The 14667-nt window shown below is 40.4% G+C and overlaps 1 protein-coding gene across 45 annotated transcripts in view; it reads right to left on the bottom strand.

Moving 5' to 3' along the window:
- ank3 (ankyrin 3) overlaps nt 1-14667 on the bottom strand; it is a 586147-nt gene that overhangs the window by 130667 nt on the left and 440813 nt on the right. For 41 of the 45 annotated variants that reach the window (XM_062977313.1, XM_062977317.1, XM_062977314.1 and 38 more), the window contains 3 exons: nt 13594-13692; nt 7807-8004; nt 1470-1568 (listed from right to left, as the gene is read on the bottom strand). In XM_062977313.1, the coding sequence (XP_062833383.1) occupies nt 1470-1568; nt 7807-8004; nt 13594-13692 (396 nt within the window). The remainder of the gene's footprint in view (nt 1-1469; nt 1569-7806; nt 8005-13593; nt 13693-14667) is intronic. The other 4 variants (XM_062977324.1, XM_062977331.1, XM_062977333.1 and 1 more) reach the window with 1 other exon arrangement.

Genomic DNA, 14667 nt, shown 5'->3' with positions numbered 1-14667 from the left:
CCCCCCCAATGCCATAGCCAAGAGGCTGACAGACCTTTAATTATAGCATCAGGCAAGACAGAGTCAGCAATGTTGTATCCTTAAATGCAGGGACAGAGCTGTAGTCCTTCTCTAAACAACAGGCCTGTGAGACCACACACATACTGATGAATTATAGTAGCCATGTTGGCCAGCAATCAAGCACCAGAGAACGAGAACATGTTTCCTTCCTCATGCGTGAATAAAAAATGAAGTGAGAAATCTTGTCCCAGCTAGAGTCAGGTATCATCATCCCACTCCAGGTCTGCTTTGGGAAAAGACAATCCTCAAGTTGCCCCAACATTTTGGGTAGCTAAAATAGTAGAAATGCAAAGGATATTCAAAAGTATCTGAACAAAATAATCAAAAATATGTTCTGTGAGTATCATGAAACCTCAGCAAGAATCCTGGATTGATGATAATCTTTGCAGTTCAGGACTTACCTCTGCAACAATTGCATGTAGTTTTCTCTAAGGCAGTGGTTCTCAACCTGTGGGTCCCCAGATGTTTTGGCCTTCAACTCCCAAAAATCCTAACAGCTGGTAAACTGGCTGGGATTTCTGGGAGTTGTAGGCCAAAACACCTAGGGACCCACAGGTTAAGAACCACTGCTCTAAAGAAATCAGTATTTTTATGTTGAAAGTGCTGTTTTTATGACAACCCCCATGAAGTCTCTAATGTCAGAATTAGAATGGGCAGAAAACAACAAACATATTCATATATTTAAGCCCTATATATGCACTATCAGAATAAACGTGTGGTGAGGGTGAGCATGATAGTCCATTTCCTTCTATGCAAGGAAAGTAGTTTTTCAAGGGATTCCACGTCTGGGGGGAACCCTATGTCCAGAGAGACTCTCCCCTTCAGAAAGTCACCTTCGATGTATAGAAGGTGATGGAAAAAGCAGCAGAGCAAGTCGGATTAATAGTCTCACTTTTGTAGCTGTAGCAACAACTCCTGCATAGGTGGATAGGGATGACCTTTTCTGTATGTATTTGGCTACTCGTTGGAAAAGTAGTTTCTGGTGGTTCCAGCACAACAGCTTTGGGAAAGCCATAAAAAAAGAAATATGGGTACTGCTCCATTATCTGGGCGAGGCCACAAAAGAGCACAAGAGAGAGAAGTATAGTCCATTTTATCGGGGTGGAGGGTCGGTTGTAAGAGGAAAACCATTACCCCCCTGTTTTCCTGTTATTCCCTCCATCCATGTCCTCGTCATGGAAACAACTCTTGTTTATGAAATCAGAAGTGGAGAGGGGGAACAACCAGTGAAAACGGGAGAAATGGTTTTCCTCCTTCAACTCCTCCCCTGTAAAATGAACTATTCTTCTCTCTCTAGCGCCCCCTGATGCCCCCTACCCAGATAATGGAACAGTACCGAAATATACCAAGCTACATCAATTTTCATCTCTTCTGCAAACTTGTAAAAACAATACTTCAAGAACATGTACCTTTGTTTGCGCGTCCACAGTAGCCCCTTGGTTGACAAGAACCTCAGCCACATTGACTCGGTCCTCTTGTGCAGCCAGGTGAAGTGGAGTCAGCCCACTCTGTAAAGGAGAAATCACAAATTAATTCCTTGCAAAAAGGTGCACAGTAAGGGTTATGATTTTGTCCTGAACTTAATGAGTAGAACATGGCCCTGTGTTGTCTCAACACTCTTTAAGTATGTCCAATTACATGTAACACTTACCAACAAGTAGAAAACATGGTGGCAAGCCAATTGTTTTTAAAAGGAAATATTACTTATGTTCACTATGAACACTCTGTCACTTTTCTTAGCTAGCTTTAATAATTCAAAATCCATTTCTTCTGGTCATTAATGTGATACGTAGAAGACTAATCCAATTAGGGAAACTGGTGCTGGGTTGAAATTTACTCCAGAGTAATACCAGCTTCTTGTATCTGTGTACTATAGGCTATAGGTCACTGGGCTGTAATTCCCATCAGATCCCATCATTAACTACTCTGATTAGGGATCATAAGAGCTGCAATCGCAAACATCTCAAGGCCCAACATTCCTGGGTACTTTTTATTGTTTCAAAGTGTTTTGCAAACATTTATTTGCAAATTTGCCTGAGAACAAATCTGCAATGCTGGCTGCTATTTTACCCTAACTCAGTTGGTTTTTCCCCCTTCCTTTTCACTACCCTAAGCTATTAAAGCAAGTTCTGCTAACAAGATAGGTGACACTGCAGTAAGTGACAGATGATTTAAGAGGCAGGTAGGAGCACTTTGTTGATGAAGCTCTTTTCCCCACAGATCCAAATGGTTCTCATTAAACTGAACAGAATCCAGGTAATGCCCACCTTAAATGGTTTGCTGGCCTAGGCTTATTGCCGACCAGAAATGCACATTTGTTGAATATCCACATTTTTTATGGTTAAAAAACTAGGCTTCTTCATTTTGATTTCAAACCTGCACAATTTAAGGCACAAATTTACAGACACAGGAGAATGTGCACATATACGCACACAAAGCCCAACATTGCAAAACTATTATCATAACATCCAGACATGTCTCTTTTCTTTAAGAAAGCTGGCTTAGTTCTAACTTTTTGAGATATAGGTCACACACAAACAGGCAAATGTATGTGTATCAATAGCAAGATAAATTATTCAGCAGCTTTAAAAAGGGAGTGAGCCAGCATGGAGATAATCTCATGAAGAATGCTGCCTCACTTGAACAATAATAGAATACAGAGCATACTGAGGCAGGAACATATACGAAAGGCAATAAAGAAGAATGATGAAGGACTAACTAACGTGAACTGAATCCATTCCTGTTCTGACTTATCTGTTCCTGGTTTGAAAGTGTTATTTCCTGTTTATTTTCACAATACATACTTTGAAAGTATGTATACTTCAGAAACTTCATTTTTGTGGCTGCCACAAACTGATGAATTGGTGGAGACTCTATGAGATATTCACTGAAAAGCTATAGCGAAACGTGTTGGATGTCCCGCAAAAGCAAAGTTTTTGCTGTTTAATAAACTTTTCCCATGTTTTTTTTTATAATAGACCTAATTAGAAAATGACATCTATAACCCAGGAACAAAAATCCAGTTACATAGTGTTATTGGCACAGATATATATATATATGTGTGTGTGTGTGTGTGTGTGTGTGTGTGTGTGTGTGTGTAAAAGTAAAGGTTTCCCCCTGCCATTAAGTCCAGTTATGACTGACTGGGGGTTAGTGACATCTATTTATTTATTTACAGTATTTATATTCCGCCCTTCTCACCTCGAAGGGGACTCAGGGCGGATCACATTACACATATACACATCAATGCCTTAACATAGAACTATTCGATCTATGCTCCTATTTTGTGGAACTCATTGCCTCCATAAGTTAGAGCAATGTCGGAGTTGCGACCTTTTGTAAAAGCACTCAAGACTTGGCTGTTTGGTTGTGCATTTAAGTAAATCAGATTTAATTTGCCAAACACTCACAGTTGAATGTTTTTAGGTTGAATGTTTTTAGGTTGAATGTTTTTATGTTGAATGTTTTTATATTGTGGAATGATATTTTTAAATTGTAAGTTGCTCGGAGCACTCTGGTGGAGAGTGACTAATTAAGAAATAAAGTGAAGTGAAGTGAAGAAAGAAGACAGAAGACGCAGGCTCCGAGCTGGCCTCGAACTCATGACCTCTTGGTTAGAGTGATTTGTTGCAGCTTGCTGCAGCTGGCTGCTCAACAGCCTGCGCCACAGCCCGGGCCCTCCATTTCTAAGATGAAGAGCCAGCTCTGTCTGCAGACGGCTCCAAGGTCATGTGGCATGGAGCGGTGTTACCTTCCTGCTGGAGCTGTACCTATTGATCTACTCACATTTGCATGTTTTCGAACTGCTAGGTTGGGAGAAGCTGGGGCTAACAGCAGGACCTCATCCCGCTCCCCGGATTCGAACCGGCAACGTTTTGGTCAGCAAATTTAATCAGCGATTTAATCTGCTGTGCCACTGGGGCCTCCTATACACACACACACACACACACAATTACTTTTCTGTGTTCAACTATGGGTCCATCTTCTTCAATCCTCTGAATCCAGCAGCAACTGGCTAACTTCTCAAGGAATATCAATTTTTAAGATTCTTGCTCATTTTTCATTACTTCAGCCATTTGTCCTACCACTGCTGCTTGAGGTCATGAACAAGATGGCACTCCCCGTCATTCTCTGTGAAAAATCTAACTAATTGTCAGCTGCACACTTCTTCCACAATGTCAATGGAAGAGCAACTTCTAGCATACCCGAAAGTACCAGGGCAGCCAAAGAGGCACAAGGCAAGACACGTAGCATATTCCTTCCACATCTTGTTGCTGCCTCCTAAGAAATTGGTGCTTTAGGGGACTGTCTCATTCTACCTAATAGTAGTGTTTGCCCTAGAAATGAGATTAATTTAGGACTGGGAAGAATGGTTTCCTACAATGCTATTTATTTCACATAGCACTTGCCTTAATTACTGTTTATCTGCTACTACAGTGGAGAGAATGTATTTGAAATGGTACCCGTGACCAAACCAGTATGTATATGTATGTATGTATGGGTGTGTATGTGTGTGTATATATGTATATGTATATATGTATGTGTGTATGTGTATGTGTGTGTGTGTGTGTATATATATATATATACACACACACACACACATACTCATATACATATATATACACACACACACACACACACACACATCCCAACACACACCATTGCTCTCAGTTAAGATATTATCCCCCGCTGCATTTTATCAACAACTACTTTGGTCAGTTGTATCCTATTTGGTCTTACACAGGTCATGATGGAATGTGACAGAAATAAACTATCTATAGAGAGATTTATTGTATATACAGTATGTGTCTTTCACTGCACAAATAGCACCACACAGCAGATCTTCTTTATCCTCAAAATAATACTGTGATTTGGCCAGTGGGATGCAGAAATAAGTGTGAGGCTTTCTTGGGGACAGGAGTGGAGATTAATGGAGTACACATATTGTGACACAAATAGATTTTCAGAACCATTCACTGCCTGAAATAGCAGGGAGCATTCCTAAGAAGCCATCCATTTAATGCTTGGACTGGATTAAAGATGCCCTTAGGAATGGACTGAGCACTAAACCCAGGCAGGAGGTATACAAAAGAAAATGTTAAAAGGAAAACACTGCAAGGGAGTTCCCGTGGGTGCATGTAGCATATGGTCCAGTGGGAAATTAACGGAGTTGCCTGCACTGAGGACAAGTAATAAGGAAGTGGTTTGCTGCTAATTCACCTCTTGCACAAATTAAACAACTTGCCCACTGCATTTTGAGTCATATAAAATTCACTCTAGTATGCCTTCTCTTCTTCAGAGAATTGAGCTATGAACTCTATCATTTTCTTTCTTATTTTGACCAGCTGTAATTGGTCTGGTACATATGAGTCTCCTCTGCATCTTGTGCCTTTCCTGTCCTTTTCCCCCCTCATCAGTAAACCAGGGATACAAGAGCAAACAATCAGCACAAATTCTTCTAGGGATTATTTTGAAAGCATGATTACTTTTAATGCAAAAGATAACAGAGATGCACAAACCATTGCCTCCACAGACCAACTATGTGCCCCAATGTGCTGAGTCCACCACTCAGCCAGTAGCTTCAGAGCAACTGAACATCTAAAAGCTAATGGAGTAGTGGTGGTAATGAAAATTTATGTCTCTTCCTCCTGTCAGGAGTCCCAGAGCAGCTAGCATGGCTACTTCCACGTTACTAATGTTGAAGTGGAAGCAGCAGCATGAAACAGGTCATAGTTGGAGAGGAGGCTCCTACTCTATTAATAGCTGATATAACATTCTCCCTATCTTTGTGAATGTGCATATGAACACTGGGAGGAAATTCAGACCAAAACATCGTACCTGTATCATCTGTTTGTGCAGACCCTGCCTGGCAGTTGGCAAGACCAGCTGCTGCCATAATATTGGAGCAACGTACCAGCTCATTTACTCTCTGATGTCACTATACTAATCTTGCCTACAATCTTTGTCCACTTTTGACATTGGACTTAAGTATATCAAGAATTTAACCTGCACTTCAGCAAAACGAAAAACCAAAACAAAAGGCTCCCAGCCTACGTTTACATCATAAAAAGGATGACACAAGAGGCAAAAGAGTTGAGGATTGAAGAAGAAACAAAGTTTCTCAAAGATACAGCCTGTGTGCTCCCCTCTGTTGCCTGCTTCCCAAATTCTACAATCCACCCACAGATGGGATGTCAATAAGAGCACAGTCTACTTCATGCTGATGGCTACCATTTCCAACATACAGATTTTTTTTCTGGAAATCAATATCCTTACTGAGAACGAACATGTGGATCAAGAATAGGTCTCTACAGTCACCTACGGCCCCACCACCAAGACCCTACACTTGGAAAGCAATCATACTTGGCCACAAGTGATAACCTATGGTAATGACGATGACAGATTTATTCCCCCTGAAAAGTCAGATTTCAGGTTTGGAGCACTACCCTCCTCTAAGTCCAGCTAACTCAACTGCAATGGATTTTGCCACTGACCAAGTTGCAAGTTTCAGCTATATCAACTAATCATGTATAATCAAGTTTACCTATTATGCAGAGCCCATGGCTGTGAGGAAATTATATAGGCAGGGACACATGCTGTAGCTCTATTCTCTCCATTAGTGACTGTTCTGTGTTGATAGGGAAGTCCAAAAGAGCTGTAACTACTTTAGGTCAAAGGTATCACATGGACTTCTGTAATCATACAGAATACCATTACTGATCCCTTTGCAGATCTTCCCTGTAAACAGAGGGCAAGGAATGGGGTTGAAGTATGCTTATCACTCGCTTCTGTATAATTTAAAAACAGAAAGCTTGAAGCTGAGCTGGCATTGTCTTTGAAGCACAGAGGCAACACTGCAGGCCTAGTGTGCTGGTACGCCTGTACCAGAAGCTCTGACTTTATTTTCTTGCTGCTAATGTTTGCAGTCATAGGACAAGCCGCCTGTCAATCATCATTAAGTTTGGTTCCGCCCCTTGTTCAGGGCTCTGGGAGGGAAGGAGCCATTTTTAAGTCAGTCTCACTTAAGGAAGCTAAGCTATAGGACGTAGATCAGCTCATCCCGTAGAAAAGCTTCATATCCCAAGAACATCCGGGGATATAGAACATCCGAGAAAACAGAAACAGAAATTCCAGGGGAAAAGGTCCCAAAAGCTCTGTATGAGAGCTTACAGACTCTCATCCCCACAGCTCCTGAGGGAAACAGCCCTAAAGTTTCACAGTTCCACAGAACCCCAGCTGAAACATCTGCAAGCCTTGGTTGGTAGGTCCACTCGATACCCAGACACATTTGGAGTCGGTAGTGGGTCCCACATCAGCTAGGCCCAGATATTAGACAGCCTGGGAGAGGTTATAAGGGGATTTTCTTATAGAGAAAGCACAGTTAGCCAAAGCCAATTGCCTGTCCCCTGGGGACAAGACTGAAAGTGCCAACAGTTCATTAAGGAAACCTTGAAGTGTTATTTGACTCCTTGAAGATTTATTATTTGTTCATCAATAAAGACTTTGTTATCTCATTAAAGACCCAAAGGACTATCCTTGTTCAGGAAAATTCTCAGCAACCTCTCTTTTGAGGCGCCCTGGCTTCCCGCTGGGCATAAAGTATACGTCCTATACCAAGACAATAGTTACAGGCCCAGCGTGTGACAGAATACCTAGTTCTGCCAATTCATCTACAGTAGCCCAAGGTTATGCTCCATTTCAAAGGTGCCAATGGGCTATTAGGCATACAGCATAAAGCCTACTCACCTTGTTGCTCAGATTCACATTGGCGTTTCTTGTGAGAAGCAAGGACACCATATCCACATGGCCTTCTTGTGAGGCCAGATGCACTGGAGCAATCCCCTGCCTGGTCACAGCATTCGCATCTGCACCATATTCCAGCAATGTAGTTGCAATATCCATCTGATTCTTCTTGGCAGCGATGTGCAGCGGTGTGTAACCATTCTGTCAACCAAAAGATGTTTGGTTATCAGCTTATACAAGACATAGTAGTAATACAAACTTTCTTCCACATATCCTGACTGTGTCAAAGCCTCTTTAAGCAGAAACACATAACTTTGCTTACTTCATTCTTGTACAGAAGAAATACAAATTCAAATGTTTTCTTTGCGATTAGTGAAATGTCAACAATTTTGGACATTTTAATGTTTGCAGTTTTTAAAACAGGCATTTTTGCATACAATAGGAGTTTGCATGAAATACATTTGTTCACACTTAGTGTCAATTAAGTAAATGCTGGTGTTCCTGTTCTCATTGTATTTAACTATTTTTTCAAGGGAATGTGTTCAGACCATCTTGGTTGCCAAAGATGAGAAAGCTCTTCAATATTAATCATATCCATATTTTCGACGTTTCTTTTGTTCATAGACACTGGTTTAGAGGTAGTAAAGGTAAATGTTTTCCCCTGACATTAAGTCTAGTCGTGTCCGACACTGGGGGTTGGTGCTCATCTCCATTTCTAAGGTGAAGAGCTGGCATTGTCCATAGACAGCTCCAAGGTCATGTGCATGGAGTACCGTTACCTTCCTGCTAGAGTGGTACCTATTGATCTACTCACACTTGCATGTTTTCGAACTGCTAGGTTGGCAAAAGCTGGGACTAACAGCGGAAGCTCACCAGCTCTTTGGATTTGAACTGCTGACCTTTCGGTCAGCAAGTTCAGCAACTCAGTGGTTTAACCCACTGCGCCACTGGGGGATCTGGTGTAGAGGTAGGGAAACATTATTTAATTTTCAGGCTCTTGTGAAAAGATACCAATACAGGTTTAAATGATTTTTATCTCCTAGATATGGGGATACTTTACTGGCTGAATTCCACAAAATACATATGACTCTTTCTGTTTGCTTGACTGTTAAAATAAATTGTTGGCTTTTAAAAAATTCTAGATACATCAAGAATAAACCCATTAGGAAAAAACAGGGCTTGTCCTGTTAGTCTGTTTTTCTCCCCTTCACGCCCACAGTAAAGTGAACATGAAGGTAGAAACCTGATCCCAGGAAAACACTGAGACTATAAAACAATAAGAGCATCAGCAATGGGACTGTCAATCTACAGGACTAGATATAAGATAGAACAGTAATTCTCCATCTGTGGGTCCCCAGATGTTTTGGCCTCCAACTTCCAGAAACCCTAACAGCTGGTAAACTGGCTGGGATTTCCGGGAGTTGTAGGTCAAAACATCTGGGGACCCACAGGTTGGAAACTACTGTGATAGAAGGTTAATGACTCATGATAATATTAAGAAAGGCTGAAGCTGAACCCTTGTATAAAAGAGTAGAGATCTATCCTCCAAGAAGATCTCAGAAACATGCTGGAATCTCTCACTTTATTTTCCTGCACAATAGACAGGAAAGCATTTAGGTGAAGGGTAGGATCTTGTGTTATTTAGGCTAAGAGCAGAACTGGTCTTGCTGCCTGCCATTGCATTTACAGAAACCAACCTAGCCATAAAACCCTGAGAAATGAGAAATCTTTGCAGAGCCTGATAACCTGAGAAAGGGCTAATTGAGTAGATAGGGGCCTGGAAGGGAAAATATTCTATGTGAATAAGAGAAAACATTTCTTAATGTCTTCTAATTATCTCAAGAGGCTCGGTTCCTTGATTCCCCTCATCTCCAATTTGTTTGAAGTAGTTACATCCTGTCTCTTAATTTTATTTCCAGAAACAGGCTACTATGGATACAAAAATAACAAATGAATGCACTTGGAAGGGATATATATACAAGATACATGAATAACAGGGACTAGTTGGAAAGGGCGGATAGCCGGGGGTGAAAAGATGTGCATTTTGAAAGCAACAAAGAGCACTGTAGCACCTTAAAAGCTAACAAATTTATTAGGGCATAAGCTTATTACAGCATATGCTTGGTATGTCTTTATAGCTCTCAGGTACATGAAGAGACTGGTGTGCAGCTATTAGCTTCCTGGCGTCCTGATGCAGAAAATTATTCTAAAGTATCAAGTAGAAAGGAAGAGAGGGAGAGAGAACCGCAAAGACAAAAAGCTACTAGGAGACCATTTCTGTCTGAGCAATAGGACATTTATTTATCAAACCAAACGTCTAATGGGAGTAGGAAATCATCTGCTATCACCATATAATCTCTTAGCTGACTGCACAACATGCAGCCTAAAGCAGTGGGGGAGGCTGCCATTAATTCCAAGACTGATGCTCAGTTTAGTTCATTTCTATGCCTTGCATACGGAAATATGCCTTGTTTAAGAAAGTCTCCTGGCAGGAGCCTCAACACCAAAGTGACAGCTGCTAACCCATTTGGTCAGAGACAGGCGAATCAAGTGACCCAATCTATAATTTCTGGTATTCTTTCATCTTTATTACTGTTGCTTTGTTATGGAGAACCACTGGCTCTGGGAGCAAGAATAGCCTCTGCCTCTAGGAAAAAGAAAGATGCTTTGCAACAGCTTAGTTTCTTTCAGAATTAAAATAGGTCAGCGTCCTGTCCCCTATATAAAGGGTATACTTAAGCTGTTGTATTATTTCATGTCAATGCACGGCAATGTTAAAGATTTGGAAGTCAAGCTCAGCATCTCCTGAAGCGCGGTGAAGGCATATCACCCACAAAACGAGGTCCTGCTTACGCTTCAAGCTCTTCATACGAATTTGTTTTGCCTTTCCTACCCGATACATAGTAAGTGACCCACAGCTTATACTATGATTTTTCTCCATGATCCTCTTTATCTCTATTCATGCAAAAGGATCTGACAACTACGCCTTTAATCATCCACTGGAAGGCAATCCAAAGGGAATTTTTCATGCAACTTTGAAAAAAAAACCCTTTTGACAAAGTCTTCAAATATATCCCTGAAATTAAAGAGATCTATCGTTGGGCATGAGGAAGATAAATTGTTATGGTATTGGAACATATTTCAGCCCCGGTTTATTTTAAAGCTTATGGGCAAAGAGAGAGAGAGAGAATGAGTTAGATTTTTTTAATCCTGCATTTTTTTTATCAGACATGATTTGTAAGATTGTTTTGTCTCAGTAGGGAGGGGATAACCCACTAAAATTGTGCACTGAGAGTAACTGGGTATTAATTCTAAGCAAAGACTGCTTGCAACACTGCTTATATATAAGTGAATTGCCAAAGGATAAGCATTGAGATTCAGACTTGGATATGAGTCTCTTACATCAAATAACCACACCACCTTGGCTCTCACAACCATCTAAGATCAGCTCAAAATGGCCACCTGGTGCTTGGGTCCATGAGTTTATAGAACTACATTTAAGAAATCTATACACTACCAATAATTCCATTTCATAGAGTGCCTTGGTAGCTACACCATCCAAGTATTACTTCAATCTGACGATGGTGAAAATGACAGCTTCTTGCCAGAGCTACTGCTCTTGGGTTTTCTTTTGACTACCGACATTGCCTAAGGACTTCCATTCAAAATGGGAGAAAGGGGAAACGGGGTTGGACGTTTCTTTGGCCAGGATCCTCAAACATGGAAGTGGTTCTGATCTTTTCCATCAGATGAATGAATGATCATTTGTGTCTCTTTCCAGACTAGTGTTAATAAGATGCCATACAAATTCTTACTTACAACAACATTGTAGTCAGTTTTGTAAAAGCCTGTTTTACTTTTTAATTAAAATGGTGTCACTTTTATTTTTGATGGATGAGATTAACACTGAAATCTTATCTCTACTTCTCTAGGAACAAGTACCATTGAATTCTTCCACATAAGCACACATCATATAATTTCCCTCATAATGTAAAATGATAAATGTATTGCTGGAGGTAGGAAGAGTTCACATTACTTTCTCCTCTGGCTCTAATAACCACTTTCTCAAATCTATTTTTTTCCTTTAAATTACTATTTTCCCCCCATGTACAGAAACTCTTAATTGCCTGGTGTACTCTGAAGTGCAATGTGCTGAGGACATTTTTATTTTTCTACTTCTAAATAACTCACAAACACTTATGATGCCACAGATATGGATAAAACAATCATGCAATGATCTTACCTGGACTTTTTCTTGCTTACCTTTCATGTCCCTTGTTACAGGATTAGAGATATAAAGAATAGACAGAAATGCACCCTATTCAGGTGATATTTTACCCTCAGATATAAAGCTGGTGCCCACGAGAAGAACAGGTGAGAAATGTGGTCTTAAATTTAGGTTCTTTTAAGGAATCACTTACTCACTTTACTTATTATTCCTATATATTACAAAAAGCAATCCTTGTATGTATAATGGCAACAGAATGGCCTGATGTTACCTTGGACTCTTGTGTCCTAGAATGTCTAACTAGGTTAATATAAGGCCTTTTAAACCAATGGAGATGCATTAATGCAGTGGATCTCAACCTTTGGTCCTCCATTGTTTTGGAACTCAGATCCCAGCTATCTTACTGTTAGGAATTGTGGGAGCTGAAGTCCAAAACACTTGGAGGACCAAAGGTTGAGAACCACTGCATTAATGTATATTAGGCTGAGATACTATGAAGATGTAAATATGTCTCCTAGAATACCCAGTGTATTACACAGGGGTTCAAAGTAAGAGTGCAACATTATCCTCAAGATCAGTTGTTACACTGATTCTCAAGGAATGTTCTCAAACATATTAATTCCATCATATTCTAGCCTTCATCGGGATCCTGGCAATCTCATTTTATACTATTGTCATATACTACATTTTGGGCTGATCTAGAGTGTTCTGCTTTGTGTCCTTTTCTCATAGCTTTACTGGTAGGATGTTGTGGATAGGACTATGGATGTGAATTATTAGAAGGAAGGTCACCAAATGACAAGCTGGCTTTTGTAAGTGCTCAAAGGATGAGGCCCCTTCTACACTGCCATATAAAATCCAGATTATCTGCTTTGAACTGGGTTATATGGCAGTGTAGACACATATCATCCAGTACAAAACAGATAATGTAGATTATCTAATTTGATAATCTGGATTATATGGCAGTGGGAAAAGGGCCTAAGGCCTCTTCCACACAGCTGAATAAAATCCCACATTATCTACTTTGAACTGGTATATATGGCAATGTGGACTCAGATATCCTAGTTCAAAGCAGATATTGTGGGATTTTCTGCCTTGATATTCTAGGTTATATGGATATGTGGAAGGGTCCTGAGTTTGCACCTCTGGAAGTCTTTAAACAGAGGCTTTCTGTCAGGAGTAGAGATGGAAAAATCTGGAGAAAAAATGGAAAAATTGGGGGGGGAAACAGTTTTTTTCCACATACACACCCATTTTTCCTGTTTTTTTCCCCCCTAGGCCTTCCCATCTGTAGTCAGGAGTGTTTTGGTCATGTATTCCTGTATGCCAGGGATTGGACCAACTCTCTCCTCCAACTCTACAATTCTATTATTCATAGAAAGATTATGTTCACACATCCAATCTTTTCCCTGACAGCTTTTCTAATTTTATCTATGTCTGTGTAATACATTCCTCAACCGAACAAACAGGGTGCCAGGTGATGTGTCCAAATTAGAGATGGGGAATGGCTGTGTGAAGGTAAACTGGCTGGCCTTTTGTTTTTACAGAGCAAGCACCAGTACCTTTGCAGAGGCGTGAGGTGAAGCTCCCTGGTCCAAGAGCAGAAGTGCCACTTTCTGATTATCGTAATGTGCCGCAACATGCAGTGGAGTTAAACCACTCTAAAAACACATGCAGAACAAACAGGCATTGTTAGAAAACCACTTTACATAAAGGCTCAGAAAAAAGTAGGTTAAACTAGATTTGGTGAGATTACTGTGGTATTAACTAAGGTTTGAAATGGTAAAACAACAACAACACTGTACAACACAAAATTCTTTTTGACTTGCAGGCAAATGTTCTCTTTCACATCCATTCTGAGGTAGACTAAGGTGCCTAATTTCAATAATAATTGCTAACCGTCCAATAAATGCATGTGAGAACTACTGTTTTGGCATTTGTTCATGCATTCCTTAAGAACCAAATAACTGATTCTAATAGAAAGCAGGATGCCGCCTGGATTTTAATAGGATGCTCATGGGGTGAGACCTGTATGTTTGCATGCTTTCCTACATCAAAACTTCCCTGGACATTTAAAACAGACCTATTCCATTGAATTGAAGAAGCACAGCCTTCTTCATGACATAATAGTTTCAATGTGCAGGAAATAACTTTAAAGTAGATGAGCAGTTGATCATGAAATTAACTCTGTCCCAGTTCCCCGCATCTCCAAAATATTCAGGTTTGGAAAAGGTTGCATAGAATATTAGTCTGACCCAGAGAATCCTATTTTCATGTAAACATTTGTGTGTGTATTCTATATGCAATCACAAACGATTGGCATAGATTATGGCAGCAAGTGGGTCACACTGATCCAGGTCATGACAGGTTTATAATAACATAGATGGATTATGACAGCGCACAATCAAGATACCACCATCCTTGTTTATCTAGAACCAACTTAATAAAAACATGGAAATCTGTATGTAGACGTTTAACTATACAAGAGACACCTGCTGCTACTGCTGTTAGTTATTGCTGGACTCATAATGGAAAGATCTCTGATTTGAAATAGCATCACGCCACCATGGTGATGAAGAACAGGCACTAGATGTGATAATCACTGGTCTGAGGTGTTATCATCCAGCGTAAATTGC

Source organism: Anolis carolinensis, chromosome 3 (assembly GCF_035594765.1).
Source record: "Anolis carolinensis isolate JA03-04 chromosome 3, rAnoCar3.1.pri, whole genome shotgun sequence".
Lineage (NCBI taxonomy): Eukaryota > Metazoa > Chordata > Lepidosauria > Squamata > Dactyloidae > Anolis > Anolis carolinensis.
This window is presented reverse-complemented; position numbering and strand designations above follow the sequence as displayed.